The 18,030-nt window shown below is 44.7% G+C and overlaps 1 protein-coding gene across 4 annotated transcripts in view; it reads right to left on the bottom strand.

Annotated features, from left to right (window-relative positions):
* The window catches only part of NARS2 (asparaginyl-tRNA synthetase 2, mitochondrial), a 46,371-nt gene extending 29,275 nt beyond the window's left edge, over positions 1 to 17,096 (bottom strand). Inside the window, exons 1-6 of one of the 4 annotated variants that reach the window (XM_060273911.1) lie at positions 17,016 to 17,057; positions 13,189 to 13,367; positions 11,273 to 11,382; positions 8,601 to 8,721; positions 5,837 to 5,977; positions 86 to 166 (exon numbers count right to left, since the gene is read on the bottom strand). In XM_060273911.1, the coding sequence (XP_060129894.1) occupies positions 86 to 166; positions 5,837 to 5,977; positions 8,601 to 8,721; positions 11,273 to 11,382; positions 13,189 to 13,332 (597 nt within the window). In that variant the 5' untranslated portion in view covers positions 13,333 to 13,367; positions 17,016 to 17,057. Of the gene's footprint in view, positions 1 to 85; positions 167 to 5,836; positions 5,978 to 8,600; positions 8,722 to 11,272; positions 11,383 to 13,188; positions 13,368 to 16,894 lie in introns of all 4 variants that reach the window. The other 3 variants (XM_060273910.1, XM_060273909.1, XM_060273912.1) reach the window with 3 other exon arrangements.
* Between the last annotated feature and the right edge of the window lie 934 nt (positions 17,097 to 18,030).

Here is an 18,030-nt window from a genome sequence, read left to right as displayed (position 1 = left end):
CAGGGGGTTGGACTAGATGACCCTTGGGGTCCCTTCCAACTCACTGATCCTGGCTTATTTATTGCTTAACTACCAAGGGCCTTACCTCTACTTGAAAGATTTCCCCGGCTCCTTCACAGTCGTTTGAAGTAATTATTGGCGTGTGAACATGCAAGTATCCGTTATCCTAAAAAAAAAAGTGATTTGAGAAGGAGGAAAAATTACAAAATAAAAAAATTCCTTCCAGTAGCACCTTAGAGACCAACTAAGTTTGTCATTGGTATGAGCTTTCATGTGCATGCAACTTCTTCTCATACCAATGACAAACTTAGTTGGACTCTGAGGTGCTACAGGAAGGAATTTTTTTATTATTTTGTTTCGACTACCGCAGACCAACATGGCTACCTACCTGAAACTAGAAAAGTTACAAGTTACTGATGCACGACTTGAGAGTCTGCCCAGATAAAAGTTTGAATGTGGCATAGTGGTTAGAGTGTTGGGACCTGGGTTCAAATCCCCACTCAGCCATGAAGCTTAACTGGGTGAACTTGGGCAAGCCACTCACTCTCCACCTAACCTACCTCGCAGGCTTGCGGTGGGGATTTAATGAGGAGGGGGAAAGAACCATGTATGTCCCCTTGAGCTCCTCGGATGAAGGGTGGAAGAGAAATGTAATTTAAAGAGGGCGGAGAGGCTCAGATTATCCAAACGCACACTTGCAAACTAACCACTTTCAAACAGGATACTTGGGGAATAAGCAGGCAACAGGATGCGAGACTAGGGAGGTCCTTGGTCTCGTTCATCATGGCCCTTATGTTCTCCCCCATTGTTTGCCATGAATAGACAGCGATTCAGAGGTAGACTGCCATTAAAGCTGGAGGCTCCATTTAGCCACCATGGTTTGTAGCCAAATGCCCTCAGGCTTCCCAGAATCATCCTGCCGGCTATTATTAAAAACAGGATGCCGGACGAGGTGGAACCTTGGCCTGATCCAGCAGGACTTCTTTTGTGTGCCAAGGGAGACAAGACCCATCAGTGGAGAGAGGCTGGACTTCAAAAGCAGCATTGCCAGGACTCTGGAATAACTTCCCAGAGGAAGTCCACTTCTATGTCTCCCTTGGGTCTTACAAAGAAACACAAACATGCCCCCCCCTCTCTCTGGTCACTCCTTGCAAATCAGGGCCCACCCACCCCCCATCTGCATTTGGCTTTGATTTTTTTAAAAAGTTCACTTTGAATTCTTTTTTGCACTGGAGACATTTTGAATGCTTTGATTACCATCCCCAGCCTCAGGCATTTAGAGAAATTGTGCTTAAAGAAAAAATATTTTTTGTATAGGCCTTCCAGCTCTACAATACAAGGATATTTCGCCACACAAGCACAGAATCTGCCTGCAGAGATCTCTAGGAGGCCTGGGAAAACCTTATACAGTGGTACCTCAGTTTACAAACACAATTGGTTCCCGGAAGTCCATACTTAATCTGAAGCGTACTTAACCTGAAGCGAACTTTCCCATTGAAAGTAATGGAAAGTGGATTAATCCGTTCCAGACAGGTCCGCGGAGTACTTAAACGGAAAGCACTCAAACCGAAGCGTACTTAAACCGAGGTATGACTGTACAGAGTCAAGGCCATTAGACCCTCCTCTTCTTCTTTGTTGATCCCTCCTAGCCAAGTAATATTGTCTTCCAAAAGAGGGTTTTGGAAGTAATATTGTCTTCCAAAAGCAAACAAGATGAATTTTAACAAGGAGAAATGTAAGGTACTACACTTGGGCAAAAAAAAAAATGAAAGGCACAAATACAGGATGGGAGACACCTGGCTTGAGAGCAGTGCATGTGAAAAGGATCTAGGAGTCTTGGTAGACCACAAACTTGACATGAGTCAACAGTGTGATGCAGCAGCTAAAAAAGCCAATGCAATTCTGGGCTGCATCAATAGGAGTATAGCATCTAGATAAAGAGAAGTAATAGTACCACTGTATTCTGCTCTGGTCAGACCTCACCTGGAGTACTGTGTCCAGTTCTGGGCACCACAGTTCAAGAAGGATACTGACAAGCTGGAACGTGTCCAGAGGAGGGCAACCAAAATGGTCAAAGGCCTGGAAACGATGCCTTATGAGGAACGGCTTAGGGAGCTGGGTATGTTTAGCCTGGAGAAGAGAAGGTTAAGGGGTGATATGATAGCCATGTTCAAATATATAAAAGGATGCCATATAGAGGAGGGTGAAAGGTTGTTTTCTGCTGCTCCAGAGAAGCGGACATGGAGCAATGGATTCAAACTACAAGAAAGAAGATTCCACTTAAACATCAGGAAGAACTTCCTGACAGTAAGAGCTGTTCGACAGTGGAATTTGCTACCAAGGAGTGTGGTGGAGTCTCCTTCTTTGGAGGTCTTTAAGCAGAGGCTTGACAGGCATATGACAAGAATGCTTTGATGGTGTTTCCTGCTTGGCAGGGGGTTGGACTGGATGGCCCTTGTGGTCTCTTCCAACTCTACGATTCTATGATTCTAGGGTTTTTAGCAGTGAGTCCGTGAGTGAGTGTGGAGGCCAATTCTGGATCCACACGTCCTTCCACAGTTGGGAGCACAGGTTTCCGGGTGGGAGTTGATCACGGTGAGCGTGCCTTCCTCTTAGCACGTTTCTCCCTTTTGTTCTGAGTTCGAGTGTCTTCAAAGTCCATGACACCTTAATACTACACTGACTGGAAGTGAATCTATAGGTTTTTTGGCACTGAGATGACAGGGATTGAACCTGGGTAAAGGTAAGAAGGTAAAGGACCCCTGGATGGTTAAGTCCAGTCAATGGAAGGGGAGATGGGAAGTCAATGGATAAACAAAAGGTATTGTTGATGGTAAAGTATGCAAACTTTTGGAAACTAAATAAAGAAAATGTAATAATCCATCTGGAGTAATAAACACACAAATACTGCCACCCAGTGGTAAGAGACTGCATACAGTCTCCAATTTTTTTTACACATCACTTGGGAAGACAGGCGAACTAATGCCAGTGTACTGGAAGAAGCAGAGATCACCCGTGTTGAAGCGATGATTCTTCAACATCAACTTCATTGGACTGGTCATGTTGGGCGGATGCCTGATGATCCTCTTCCAAAGACTCTATTCCAAACTTAAAAATGGAAAGCGTAATGCTGGGAGTCAAGAAAAATGGTTTAAAGACTCTCTCAAGGCAAATCTAAATATATACCTGTATATAGTATAAACACTGACAATTGGGAAACACTGGCCTGCGAGTGCTCCAGTTGGAGAACAGCCTTTACCAAAGGTGTCATGGGCTTTGAAGACACTCGAACTCAGGACAAAAGGGAGAAACATGTTAAGAGGAAGGCACGCTTGGCAAATCCACACCATGATCAACTCCCCCCCGAAAACCAATGCCCCCACTGTGGAAGGACGTGTGGATCCAGAACTGGCCTCCACAGTCACTTACGGACTCACTGTTAAGAGCAGGCACCCCCAAATTTCGGCCCTCCAGGTGTTTTGGACTACAATTCCCATCATCCCCGACTACTGGTCCTCTTAGCTAGGGATCATGGGAGTTGTAGGCCAAAACATCTGGAGGGCCGCAGTTTGGGGATGCCTGGTTAAGACTATGTTTATGGAAGACAATCTTACCCGGCTACGAGTGATCGCCAAAGAAGAAGAAAGAAGATTACTGGGGGGAAATAATACATCTCGGTAACACATTTTTATTCATTTTATGTACAATCTTTACAACCGAAGACTTCACATCCAAGACAAAACAGTATGGCAGGGAAAACGTAAACAACAACCAGACTTTGAAAAACTGGTATCGCTGGATCAAGTTCCATCAGTTTTGTTGAATTAAAGCTTAAAACTACCGTGGTTACCTCAGTTTTTAAGCGTTTCGGAAGCCGAACGTTTCAGTTTTTGAATACTGAAAACCTGGAAGTAATTGCTTCTGTTTTTGAATGTGCCTCGGAAGTCGAACGACTTCTGCGTGTTTTCAAATTTTCTCAACCGAAATTGCAGGCAGCCTCAGTTTTCGAACATTTCAGAAGCTGAACGGTCTTCCTTAACCGACTATGCTTGAAAACCGAGGTACCACTGTAAATAGTTTTGATTGTATTGCGAATAAACACGCCATTAATGGCCGCTGCTTTGCATTTTGTTGCGTTCTCATCTCCCTTAATGGATCGTACAAACTGTGATTCTGAATAACACTTTTTATAGAGTTAGGGAGGCACTGGGGGGACCAGTTTACGGAACCAAGGGGGCAGAGCCCCCGAGAAAAGTTTGAGAACTATTTTGCAACAATTCAGAGGCCCACAGCTTCTGAACCTTGGTGGCAGCCATCGTGACTTGTAGCTGTTATCGGTCATGGATTGATCCAAGCCCTGTTTGAAAGCCATCCCTGCTAGTGAGAATTATTTGGCCAAGGATTCCGCTAAGTTCTGGGGTGTGGGATTGTTCAGGGAGGCAAGAGAGGATATAATGTTTATTGATATCCTTCCTAACTTGCACTAGCAAGTTCTATAACTTAGCAGAGATTTACATTCCCCTTTTAAACGCACAGCGGCTAGCTTGTTGCAGGCTCGTGTAAGCCTCTCAATATTAGATTCCTGCTAATTTCCCTTATACAGTAGTACCTCGGGTTAAGAACTTAATTCATTCTGAAGGTCTGTTCTTAACCTGAAACTGTTCGTAACCTGAGGGACCACTTTAGCAAATGGGGCCTCCAGCTGCCGGAGCATGATTTCTGTTCTCATCCTGAAGCGAAGTTCTTAACCCAAGGTACTATTTCTGGGTTAGCGGCGTCTGTAACCTGAATAATAATAATAATAATAATAATAATTTGTTATTTATACCCCGCCCATCTGGCTGGGTTTCCCCAGGGTGGCTTACAACAGAATATTAAAATACAATAATCTATTAAACATTAAAAGCTTCCCTAAACTTGAAGCGTCCGTAACCCAAGGTACCACTGTATCCCTCTTAAAAGAATGAACACGCCACAATCTTGTGTAAAGTACTGTACTTTTCTGTCTATTAGATGCCCCCGTGCATAAGAAACCCCCCCTATTTTGGGGGACTCAATTTTTAAAAAATGAGGGGAGATGGCCCAAAGTTGTTGAGCCTCTCCTCCCACGCAGCTGCGGGCAGGAAACAGTCCCTAGATAATTTCCTGCATGCAGGCAGGGAGTGTTTCCCTCGTACAGCAGCATTGAGGGAAGTTGCGCTCCAGCCAGCCAGCCGGTTGGCTGGAGGGCACCTTCCCCCATGCCACTGTGTGCGGGAAACGATACAGGAAGTGCTTCCTGTGTGCAGCGGCATCGGGGGAAGCTGCGCACCACCAGCCAGTGCCCCCAGATTGCTCTCTGTGCGCAGCGGCATCTACCCCCCCCCCATGCCACTATCTGTGTATTGGACGGCCCGTTTTTTGACATGGTTTTTGTGTCAAAAAACCTCGTCCAATACATGGAAAAATACAGCATATAAAAGAAGTTTACTCACACATTCAGTTCACAGATGGATCCCTGAAGGCAGCCTTAGTTAGAGTATATACATGTGGAACTATCGCATATGGAGATAGTCCCTAGAGCATCTCTAGCTAAATGGCTCCTGGTCCAATGATGGAGGAGGTCAGAGAGAGAGCATCGGAAAGAAGGAAGTGTGCTGCGTGCCTTGCCCTTTTGTTACCTGGGCAGGTAAGGCCACACCCACCTCTAGTCAGATGCAAGAAGTATGTCCCAGCCCAGGAGGAAACAGGAAGTTTTCGACTGGCTGGTCCAAACATCCCCTTGCATGTCCACTCTAGGAAAACAAGGAATGTTGCACTTGACTGCTACTTATGTATCACACCCCACACGGGGTACCTTGAAAAAGGAGTGAATTGCAGCCGTGGCTTCGCTGCGGAGTCTCAGGAGGGCGCCCAAGGAATTGGTTTTGCATCGGACGTGAGGGAACTGCCTGAGGTAATCCAGTGGGTGATGCGTTTTGTACTTCAGTGGGAATGCCTGGATGGGGGAAGCAAGGAAGTGATGTCAGAGTAAGCTCAACTTTACGACACACTTGCATTCCCTAGTAGAAAAGGCGGCATGGACAAGGAAAAGGGGAAAAAAGTGAGTGATTAACAAGGAAAAGGGGAAAAAAGAAGCTCAACGTTCAACTTTCCGAAAACATTTATTTCTAGGCAGCTGGGAATTCTGCCGTAAAAATTTGATTGAATTTACTTCCATAGTTATAAGCTCCCTTCGCAAATAACTTACAATAACTTAACTCAGGGGTTCCCAACAAAATTTTCTCGAGGACCCCTCATCAAGCCGCTATTGTGACAAGGACCCCCATTAATTCCTAATCCTAAAATTAAAAAGTGAGAGCCAAATTAAGAGTCTTTTTATATTTTATATTTATACGTTTTTTACAGTTACAACAGAGTACTCCATCAGTATACAGTTAGTTTTAATTTTCAGTTTTTAATGAGATGAGTTAAATCTGTCCTTTGAGTCCATTATTTCTGAAATATTAGGTTCCAAACTTGAAACTTTCACTCTGCAATCCGACCGCATGTCGAGCCAATTCCTATATTTGTTTTTCATGAAACACATGGAAGAAAATGCTTGCTTTGTTTACAAACACTACTGTTTTGCAAAGAGGCAGCGCGCGCCAGGGAGGAGGGAGGGGAATGGAGAAGACAGGGTACCTGCGCAGTAGCGCACAAATGAAGCCGACGCGCGCAAAGCATCTTGGGGAGGTGAGCGTTAGTAGAATGCGCGCGCTGCCTCTTTGCAAAAAAGACTCTGAGCTAGACTCTGCTCATGCAGGAAGCGGCCAAAACAAAAAATCTGTTATCATACGAAATATATTTAATATATTTTTTATTCTAATAGCATCTTGCGGACCCCTCTGGCATAGCTCGCGGACCCCTGGGGGTCCGCGGACTACCTGTTGGGAACCACTGACTTAACTGATATCAGGTAGGTAGCCGTGTTGGTCTGGATCGAAGTAAAATAAAAAAATTCCTTCAGTAGCACCTTAAAGACCAACTAAGTTTTTATTTTGGTATGAGCTTTCGTGTGCATGCACACTTCTTCAGATACCTGGTATCTGAAGAAGTGTGCATGCACACGAAAGCTCATACCAAAATAAAAACTTAGTTGGTCTTTAAGGTGCTACTGAAGGAATTTTTTTATTTAACTGATATCAATCTTCATCTAAAGATCCAACAATAGTTATCAACTATTTCTGAGTAAGAATCATTATTTGAGACCAGAATCATTATCCCATCTAAGAAGCAAAAAAATCAACATGACACAAGAGGAAAGAATCGCACTCAGGGCCTGTTTAGAGAGAAGATGGACTGGATTTTCAATTAAAGATCCTCCTGTTTTAAATATATTTTTTAAATTATGATTCTATCATTCCTGTATTGGTTTGCTGGTCTCATTGGTGCTGTTGTGTTAAGTTTTTAATAGTTTAGATATGGATGTTTGGTATTTGAAAACTGTTTTATATTTGTTGTGAGCTGCCTAGAGAAAGCTATGTCTTGAAAGGTGGGATAGAACACTCTGAAATGAACAATGCAAAGGAAATATTCACCAAAAAAGGAGAAATAATTTCCGAGCCATAAAACTCAGCAAGGTCATGTTTATTCACCCTTAATTTGAACTTATTCCGACCAGCTCTTTCAGCACACTGACCAGCAGGCTGGGAGGTCACTCAGACGCTGTACGCCTGAGCCACAACCATTTTAAATAATATACCCTGGGAAAACCAAAGATAACACCTGTATAGTTTAAAACAGGCACCCCCAAACTGCGGCCCTCCAGATGTTTTGGCCTACAACTCCCATGATCCCTAGCTAACAGGACCAGTGGTCAGGGAAGATGGGAATTGTAGTCCAAAACATCTGGAGGGCCAAAGTTTGGGGGTGCCTGGTTTAAAATATGGCTTAGCAGCCGTAATCCTGTAAAAATTCTCTCCAAAATAAGTCCTGCTGTGTTTAATGAGGTTGACTCCCAGGGAAACAGACATCGGGTTGCAACTTGAGTTTCCTAAGACGACGAAAAAGCATAAATTTATAAACCAGGCATATCTTGCAGTTGGGAAAAACCTTTTTGCTGCAGATTTCATATGTGGTGGACTTGTGAACGGGTAAAAGAGTATTGGGAAATGATTCATAATGAATTGAAAAAAAATGTTTAAAAGTACCTTCCCCCAAAAAACCCAGATTCCTTTCTGTTGGGGATAATTCAGACTGAAATTCCCAGGTGTCAAAAAAGGTTATTTATGTAACTTAAACTGATGGAATAAGCGCAGATTGCGGACTTAACATATAGAATAAGAGAACAAGAAGAACATACGTTTAGAGAAGATTGGGAAACGTTTATTGAAGATATGGGAATAACCGTGTACAGCTGGAAAAGGCTGCCAGCGTTAAGATAAATTCAACAGTGAAAATAAGTTACGGTGGATGTAATAATGGAATGCTGAATTGTATCGTTTTTTTGTAAAATATGCAGGGATTTCTATGTAAAATGAACCACGGAAAGAAAAGAAGGGAAGTCATTGGTATTTTAAGGATGTAAAAATGAATATTTTAAATTGTAAAATAGTGAAATTAATAAAAATTATACTTACCTGGACATCACAAGGTCCCACCACGCAAATGTTCTCTGCAGCCAACTCAACATTTTGCCGTTTATGAGGACTTTGTATCAGTTTCCCTTGGACTTCGACAGAACTTCCGAACGTCAGCTCGCTGAGGGAAGGCAATCAACTGATCATAATGCGAATTTACGACACTCAGGCCACTTTCATACCATGCAGACTTACTTCTTTTTAAGAAAAAAAAAGGGATTTTATTGAAGCTTTTTCATAACGCGATAAAATAAGAGAAACTAATCTAAATAAAAACAAAAGCAAAGAGAGAAAGAGAAAAGAAAATACCCAATGAACCTGGGAGAAACTATAGGGAAAAGATTTAAAATTTACTGCATGTTACACACTGAAGTAAATTTTTATGAAAATGTTATATACGTGGCATTTAACACCAAGTAAATTAGCTAAGATGTATAAAACCGAAACTGATAGCTGTTGGAAATATAAAGGAAAAGAAGGCACCTTTTATCATATGTGGCGGGCATGCAAAAAGGTTAAAAACTTCTGGGAAATGATATATAACGAGTTGAAAAAAAAATGTTTGAATAGATGTTCGTCAAAACCCCAGACGCTTTTCTTTCAGGTATAACGGATGCAAACGTACCCAGGGATCATAACTCTCATTACAGCAGCACGACTGGTTTATGCTCAGAAGTGGCGGAAAGATACAGAATTAACGATGGAAGAATGGCAAAGAAAGCTAATAGAATATATAGAAATGGCAAGACAGACAAATAGAACAAGAGATCAGGAGAAAAAAATTATTCAAGGAGGATTGGAAATGTTTTATGGAATATTTAGAGACATTATAAACATATCAAGAAGTTAACAGTAACAGAATAAATTAAGCAGTAAATATTATTATTATTATTATTATTATTATTATTATTATTATTATTATTATTATTATTTCTACCCCGCCATCTGGCTGGGTTTCCCCAGAACATTAAAAACAGAATAAAACTTCAAACATTAAAAGCTTCCCTAAACAGGGCTGCCTTCAGAGGTCTTCTAAAAGTTAGATAGTTGTTTATTTCCTTGACATCTGATGGGAGGGCATTCCATATATATATATATATATATATATATATATATATATATATATATATATGTATATCACACCCACCCACCATATATATATATATATATATATATATATATATGACAGATAGATAGATAAATAAAAAAGTTCAACAACTTTCAGGGTGTCCTGGTTTTTACTTTTTGAAATACAGTGGTACCTCGGTTTAAGTACACAATTGGTTCCTGAAGTCTGTACTTAACCTGAAGCGAACTTTCCCATTGAAAGTAATGGAAGGTGGATTAATCCATTCCAGATGGGTCTGCGGAGTACTTAAACTGAAAGTACTCAAACCGAAGTGTACTTAAACCGAGGTATGACTGTATGGCAAACCTAAGGTATATGGTTTAGGGACGCGGGTGGCGCTGTGGTCTAAACCACAGAGCCTCTTGGGCTTGCCGATCAGAAGGTCGGCGGTTCGAATCCCCGTGACGGGGTGAGCTCCCGTTGCTCGGTCCCAGCTCCTGCCCACCTAGCAGTTCGAAAGCACGTCAAAGTGCAAGTAGATAAATAGGTACTACTCCGGTGGGAAGGTAAATGGTGTTTCTGTGTGCTGCTCTGGTTTGCCAGAAGTGGCTTAGTCCTGCTGGCCACATGACCCGGAAAAACTGTCTGCAGACAAACACTGGCTCCCTCGTCCAATAAAGCAAGATGAGCGCCGCGACCCCAGAGTTGTCCACGACTGGACCTAATGGTCAGGGGTCCCTTTACCTTTAAGGTTTGCGGAGAAATCAGAATATGTAGCGGAAAAGAATGTAAAAAAATGCACCATGGAAGGAGGGGAATGGGAGTCAATATTAATTGCATGATTATTATTATTATTAAATTTTATTTATACCCCACCCTCCCCAGCCAAGGCCAGGCTCAGGGCAGCTAACACTAGATACAAAACAACTAGATACAAAATACAACTTAAAGGTAAAAGGGACCTCTTACCATTAGGTCCAGTTGTGACTGACTCTGGGGTTGCGCGCTCATCTCGCATTATTGGCCGAGGGAGCCGGCGTACAGCTTCCAGGTCATGTGGCCAGCATGACAAAGCCACTTCTGACAAACCAGAGCAGCACATGGAAACGCCGTTTACCTTCCCGCTGTAGCGGTTCCTATTTATCTACTTGCATTTTGACGTGCTTTCGAACTGCTAGGTTGGCAGGAGCTGGGACCGAGCAACAGGAGCTCACCCCGTCGCAGGGATTCGAACCGCCGACCTTCTGATCAGCAAGCCCTAGGCTCAGTGGTTTAACCCACAGCGCCACCTTAAGAACAAGATTAAATACATTAAAATATTTGAAATATTGTTATTCCTTCAAGTTTTAAATAAAAATGGAAAAAATGGGGGGGACGACGACACCAAAGGGATAAAAAATAGAAAAGCGAGAGAAAATAAAGGACTTCTGATTTCCCACCTGTCAGTTAGATAAAAGAAATGATTCAAAATATTCACTCTAGAATGACACCCGCTAAAAATACGACACCCCCGCTTACAACCTGAAGCAGCCACTGCCCATTCTCAGTTGCCAATTGGCCGCATTCATGGGCGACGGGCCCCAATTCAGCAATTTCTGCCAACCTGGGTCCCAATCCTGGGTCAGCGACCACCTGCAGGTTCTCCAACGAGGAGCCGTCATTCATGTGCAGAAACAGGACGCCTTTCTGGGAGCGGACGGAACGGACCCAACCCTGGAAGCAGAGAAGAAAGAGGAACTCTCCAAGATGTACAAAAATCTTGAAACAGGAGGCACCTTGTTTCATATATGGTGAAACAGGAAGGTCAAAGGGTTCTGGAATGGCCTATACACTCAGAACGAAAAATAATGTGAAAGGCAAATTTCCCGAAAAATCCAGAAGCATTCTTTCTGGGGATTACAGGCATTGACACCCCCGAAGGATATAAGGAAAATCTTTTTGTACGCAACGGCGGCCACGAGGGTGCTTCTTTTATGGGCTACTACTAAAATGAGGCTGCATTTTAAGCCGTATTTTAATTAACTGTTTGTTTGTTGTTGTTTTCTATTATGTTTAATTGTAATTTATATTATGGTGTTAGCCACCCTGAGTGCAGCCCTGGCCGGGGAGGGCGGGATATAAATAAAAAAATTATTATTATTATTATTAGTCCAGCTGTCCTTTGTCAACAACAAATTGTCACTGTTTTTGGTGTTGAATATATGCTATACGGTAATTTATGGACCTAATAGGTATCTCAAGCCATTTGCCCATGTTGCCATGCAACCCATCCATGCAGAACGTAGGCACCCTATATATAGAAAGGAGCAAACCAGTGATATTTTAGGGAGCAGGCTAGCAAACGGGGCCCATGACTTACATCACAGGAGCTTACACAACACAAAACACTGTTGCTGTATGTAGGTTTTATTCTATTTGTTTTTTATCTTATATTTTGGAAATGTACAGCCAGGTTCTTTTCCCTTTAAATTTTTGTGGGGCCCCCAAGAGAGTGGGGCCCTAAGCTATAGCTTGTTCAGCTTATACGTAAATCCACATAGTCCTGAACTCCTCAGAGGAAGGACAGGGTAAACTTGTGGCAAGATACAAAACAAGTCTCCCTACTACCCCCAGAGGCGTCCATCCCATAGGGGCTAGTGGCTCGTTGCGCCAGGGCGCCGGCCTCTTGGGGCGCCCCAGCATTGACGGGGTGCAACGAGCCACTAAGCCCTATGGGCTCCGCCTCCTCCTCCTCCTCTCCTTCGGCCGCGGGAATCCCCTCAGCCACTGCCCGCCGAGCTGCTGTTGCCTGCGGGAGAGGCGGTGGCGGGAGCGGCTCCCGTGGGGCCTCCTCCACGCCACTGGTGCCCGCCGCCCCACTACCACCACTCCTGGGGCACAGGCGGCGGCGTGGCAACCGCTTCCTGCTCCTCGGGCCGCTGGGAGTGCAGTGAGAGAGCGCAGGCGGAGGCAGCGGTGGGCTGGCCAGCTGGCCAGAGAACAAGCGGCTCACTGCAGGAGCTGGAATTCACCACTCACGCTTGTTTCCTCCGGTGCGGATGGTGGCCGCTGGGCCACGCGGCCTCCAGGACCAGGGAGGTGTCGGGAGCCGGGGCGGAGAGGGGTCGGCGGCGTTACCTGGCAGCGGGACCCCGCACAGCAGGTGAGGGGCGGTGGGAATAATAATAATAATTTTTTATTTATACCCCGCCCATCTGGCCAGGTTCCCCCCAGCCATTCTGGGCAGCTTCCAACAAAACATTAAAATACAGAAATCCATCAAACATTAAAAGCTTCCCTAAACAGGGCTGCCTTAAGATACCTTCTAAAGGTCTGGTAATCATTGTTCTCTTTGACCTCTGGTGGGAGGGCGTTCCACAGGGTGGGTGCCTGGGCTGGTGGCGCTGGGGACCCTGAGCCAGGGCGAGAGAGAGAGCAGCTTCGGGAAAGGGAGGGGGCGGCAGTGGAACCTTTGCGCCATGGCGCTGGATTTGCTTAAGACGGTCTTAACTACCCCTCTCTCTTGCTTGCAATACCCACCTGGACTTTAATGTCCTGCCCTGCTGGCTGTCGGACTTCCAGCGCTTCCCGAACTCGGAGCAGTTTGGGTCTTGCCGCATGCCTGGGGCAGGGAGCAGAGGAACAGCGGCGAAGAACCAGGTTCGTGCAACGCGCCCCAAACATCCTCGCTCAACTCCTTCTTCCAACCGCTTGCAACCCTGCAAAGAAACAAAAGAAATCAAAACCCGAAAGGCCCCAAAACCCCTTTGGTGACTCAGTTTTGCAGAGAGGGAAAAGGTCTTCTGATATGATCAAACACTGCGATGAACTCAGCTAGGAACTCTGCCTATTGTGAACGTAATAGCTATTAAGAACCAAAGACCCTGGCGAGATTACCAGCAAGACATTACAGATGGAAAATTTATCAGAGAGTGGGACATATCGGTGTATAGTGTCTATGCAAAAGAACATTGTCAAAAGATCAATCCTTTGGCAGGTATTGACTGAGCTTCGGTGTGCAAATAGGGTAAGTTTATCAAATAAAATGGATAGTAAGTTAAATAATACCGAGAATGTAAAGTTTAAGCGCCTATTTAGGGAATTCAATTTGGGAACACAAGGGGAAGATCGGAAGTCTCGCAAAATTTAATTACAAATGGATATACAAAGCAAGTATGAATAATGGTTTGTGTTTTATTTTGTCTATAACATCTACTGTACATTTTTTGTCATAAAGTTTTGAATCAATAAAGCATATAATAAAAAAAGAACCAAAAACCCTTTAATTCATAAAGACCTTAATAAAGTGATTTTTGTGATTTTAACTCCTGCCTCTTGCAATTGTTTACACACACACACACACACACACACATGAATGCTGTGAGCTACCCTGAATGTTGCATTTATATCCTGGAGTACATGCCTGATTATTGCGCTTATAAGCAAAATTGCTTAAAGCCAAAACACCCCCTAGAATATCGCAAATTGAGAAAAACGTTTAAAAGTACTTTCCCAAAAATCCCAGAGTCCCTTCTGTTGGGGATAATTCAGACTGAAATTCCCAGGCGTCAAATAAGGTTATTTATGTATGGCACTACTGTTAGCCCCCAAAATGGAAAACGAGCGAGGTCCCAACCAAACACGTTCCAGCTTGTCAGTATCCTTCTTGAACTCCAGTTCTGGGCACCACAGTTCGAGAAGGATACTGACAAGCTGGAACGTGTCCAGAAGAGGGCAACCAAAATGGTCAAAGGCCTGGAAACGATGCCTTATGAGGAACAGCTTAGGGAGCTGGGTATGTTTAGCCTGGAGAAGAGAAGGTTAAGGGGTGATATGATAGCCATGTTCAAATATATGAAAGGATGTCATATGGAGGAGGGAGAAAGATTGTTTTCTGCTGCTCCAGAGAAGCGGATACGGAGCAATGGATTCAAACTACAAGAAAGAAGATTCCACCTAAACATTAGGAAGAACTTCCTGACAGTAAGAGCTGTTCGGCAGTGGAATTTGCTACCAAGGAGTGTGGTGGAGTCTCCTTCTTTGGAGGTCTTTAAGCGGAGGCTTGACAGCCACCTGTCAGGAATGCTTTGATGGTGTTTCCTGCTTGGCAGGGGGTTGGACTGGATGGCCCTTGTGGTCTCTTCCAACTCTATGATTCTATGATTCAAAGAAGAACGGCAACTTACATTGACAGAATATGCGCAGCTTGCAGACTTAACATATAGAATAAGAGAACACGAAGGACATGTTTAAAGAAGACTGGAAAAAGTTTATTGAATACAGTAAATGGAAATTTGTTTTGTAGAGCTGAATATGCTGGCGGCATTGAGACAAATTCAACAGTGTAAACAAGTTTTGATAGATGCAATAATAGAACAGTGAATGGTATAGTTTTTGTAACTACAGGGATTTATGATATGTAAAGTGAACTGTGGAAAGAGAAGAAGGGAAGTCATTGATATTTTAAGGATGCAAAATGAGTATTTTAAATTAAAAAATTAGAGAGATAATATCGCGAAAGCCCCCAGCGAATCCCATCTTCCTCCACAGCTCTCTCTGGCCTCTTCTCATTACGCCAACATCCTTCAAAACTCTCTGCAACTTTCTCACTCCACCGACTCTCCAACCACAGCCAAACGCTTTCTCAATGGCCAGTGGAACTGCTGGCCACTTGTTTTTCCTTGTTTTTCTCCTCTCCTGCTGCTTCCCACCCGCCCTCTGCATTTATTTATATTTTGGCAAATGCACGTACAGCTGCAACCCACAAGGGAAACCCGCGTACGATGAGACCCCCCTTGCATTTACGATAGAAATAAAATGGCGATCGCTCAGGGGCAGGGCACATGCTTTGCATGCAGGGAGAGGGTCCCGGCTCCAGCCCTCAAGGGCATCTCCGGGCAGAGCGGGGAGAGAACCCCGCCGGAAACCTTGCGAGAGCTGCTGCCAGTTTGTGCAAGCATTATGGAGCTAGATAGGCCAACAAGTCTACCTCAGCGCGAGGCGAAGATTCCTATGTTCCTAGGAGAGCAGCATAAAAACCAGAGAGGGGGAAGAGTCTGTGTGGCCCCCCTCCAGGTATCGCTGGTCCCCTGACTCCCATCACCGCTGACCACTGGCCCTGATGGTTGGGGGTGATGGGGGCAGTCCAACATCATTATTCTAGAACAGTGGATCTCAAACTTTTTTTCCCCTCTGGGCCACATTTCAGAAGGAAATCCATTGGGAAGTTTTTTAATGTTTGATTTTTTAAAAAATTGTTGGAAGCTGCCCAGAGTGACTGGAGGAACCCATTCAGATGGGGGAAATAATAATAATAATAATAATAATAATAATAATAATAATAATAATAATAATAAAAGAAATGCATTGGAAAACAAAATGAAACAACTCCTAGCAGTGCTTGATTTATAATATAGAAGACAACTACTGTAGAATATGATCATGGGGCATCCAGGAAGAATAAAACAAGGCAGCTGCATAATAACATGAATCAAAATTGACAGCGTTGGAAATCCCTGTTTCCCACCACTGACCGCTCCAGATTTCCCGCTGCAGGCTTTCAAATCCATTACTGTAATTCCCAACCCCTCTCTCCCCAAAATGCTCTTTAGGAGGCCTGGGAAACTACCTTATACAAAGCCAGACCATTGGCCCACCTATCTCAGTCGTGCCTGCACTGACTGGCAGCCGCTCTCCAGGCTTTCAGCCTGGGTTTGCCCCCAGCCACCCTACCTGGCTATTGCACCCGGGACCTTCTGCATGCAAAGCAGGTGCTCTGGTGCTGAGCTGCGTGCGGCCCTTTGCAAAATGCCTTAGGCAGAGCCTGGCCATTGCCCCCCCCTCAATCTCAGTAGAGCCTGCACTGGCTGGCAGCCGCTCTCCAGGCGCCCCCAGCCACCCTACCTGGCTATTGCACCCGGGGCCTTCTGCATGCAAAGCAGGTGCTCTGGTGCTGAGCTGCATGCGGCCCTTTGCAAAATGTCTTAGGCAGAGCCTGGCCATTGCCCCCCCCCTCAATCTCAGTAGAGCCTGCACTGGCTGGCAGCCTTCTCTGGAGTTTCAGGCAAGGAGACTTTCCCAGCTCTGCTCGGGGTTGCTGGGGATTGCACGGGGGGCCTTCTGCACGCATGGCAGCTGCCCCACTGAGTTACAGCCCTTTCGCCCACTCAGAGTTGCCCCAGCCCCCTTTGCACAACCCTGGATCCCACCCCTTGCCGTTTCCCAGGCTTCCCCTCCCCAAACTCACCTCCTCCGCTCCTCTCCCCAGCTTTGCTTCCAATTCTCCCCAATGCACGCGCAAACCAATCGGCTGCAAAGCATGCAGCAAACGCATGCAATGCGCACCCCCGTCTTCCCCTGATCCCCACCTTCCTCGCAACCGATGGAGGCTGCAGGTTTGCAAAAGCTCAGCCCATCGGAGATAGAGACCTAGGGGCACTTCCGCAAAGAGTTCCCTATCTCTCCCTCTCCTGCGCAATGCATGACGGGAGCTGTAGTTCCAGGAGCTCAGAGCGCCTGCTTTCCTTTTCATTGGGAGCAGAGTTTTTTGGGGGTGGGGAATGCCACGTGGGAATGGGGACGGCGCCCCCGGCAAAGCTGCTTTAAGCACTTCAAAAGCATTTTAAGCATGCTTTTTTCCCGCTGAAATAATTTTGGTTAAAGATTTTCTTGAATCACAAAAGAACGTGCCATGTCTTTCCCCCTCCAGATCATAGAGCAGGCACCCCCAAATTTCGGCCCTCCAGAGGTTTTGGACTACAATTCCCATCATCCCTGACCGCTGGTCCTATTAGCTAGGGATCATGGGAGTTGTAGGCCAAAACATCTCGAGGGCCGCAGTTTGGGGATGCCTGTCATAGAGTCTCTTAGCTGCGTTGGGTGTAAAACGATGTTGTATTTAATATAGGGTTGAAGGGGGAAGCGAGGTGGGAGGGAGAAGGGGGGGATGAAATGGTGCGTGGTAAACTTAACACACTATTTTTTGTTTTTTCCAGCTTGGTAGATGTGGGGGAGAAAAAGGCTCGGTGCAGCTGTTTTTGCCAGATTGATTTTGTGTTGTACAGTGCAACTTGAGTGAAATGTGTGTGTGTGTGTGTGTGTGTCAAGGTTTAATTCAAAAGTTTACTTGCAGAACTTTCTTTAAACATAACAAAAAAATAATAATGGTATACATTCAAACAGTTCCATATCTTGTGCATATCCAGCACAGGCTGAGCATCTTCTTAGAAATAACATAAACTTACAATTTAGGGTTTCAAAAAGTAAAAACCAGGACACCCCAAAAGTTGAGCTTCTTTTTTTTTCAAAAACTCCAAAAAAACCTGATTTTTCGGTTGACTTCCCTAAGATCATCCAGGACAAAGCACCGCCTTTCGGAAATCC

This window comes from Zootoca vivipara, chromosome 4 (genome assembly GCF_963506605.1).
Source record: "Zootoca vivipara chromosome 4, rZooViv1.1, whole genome shotgun sequence".
In the NCBI taxonomy this organism is placed as follows: domain Eukaryota; kingdom Metazoa; phylum Chordata; class Lepidosauria; order Squamata; family Lacertidae; genus Zootoca; species Zootoca vivipara.
Note: the sequence above shows the minus strand (reverse complement) of the source record. Positions and strands in the feature narration are given on the sequence as shown.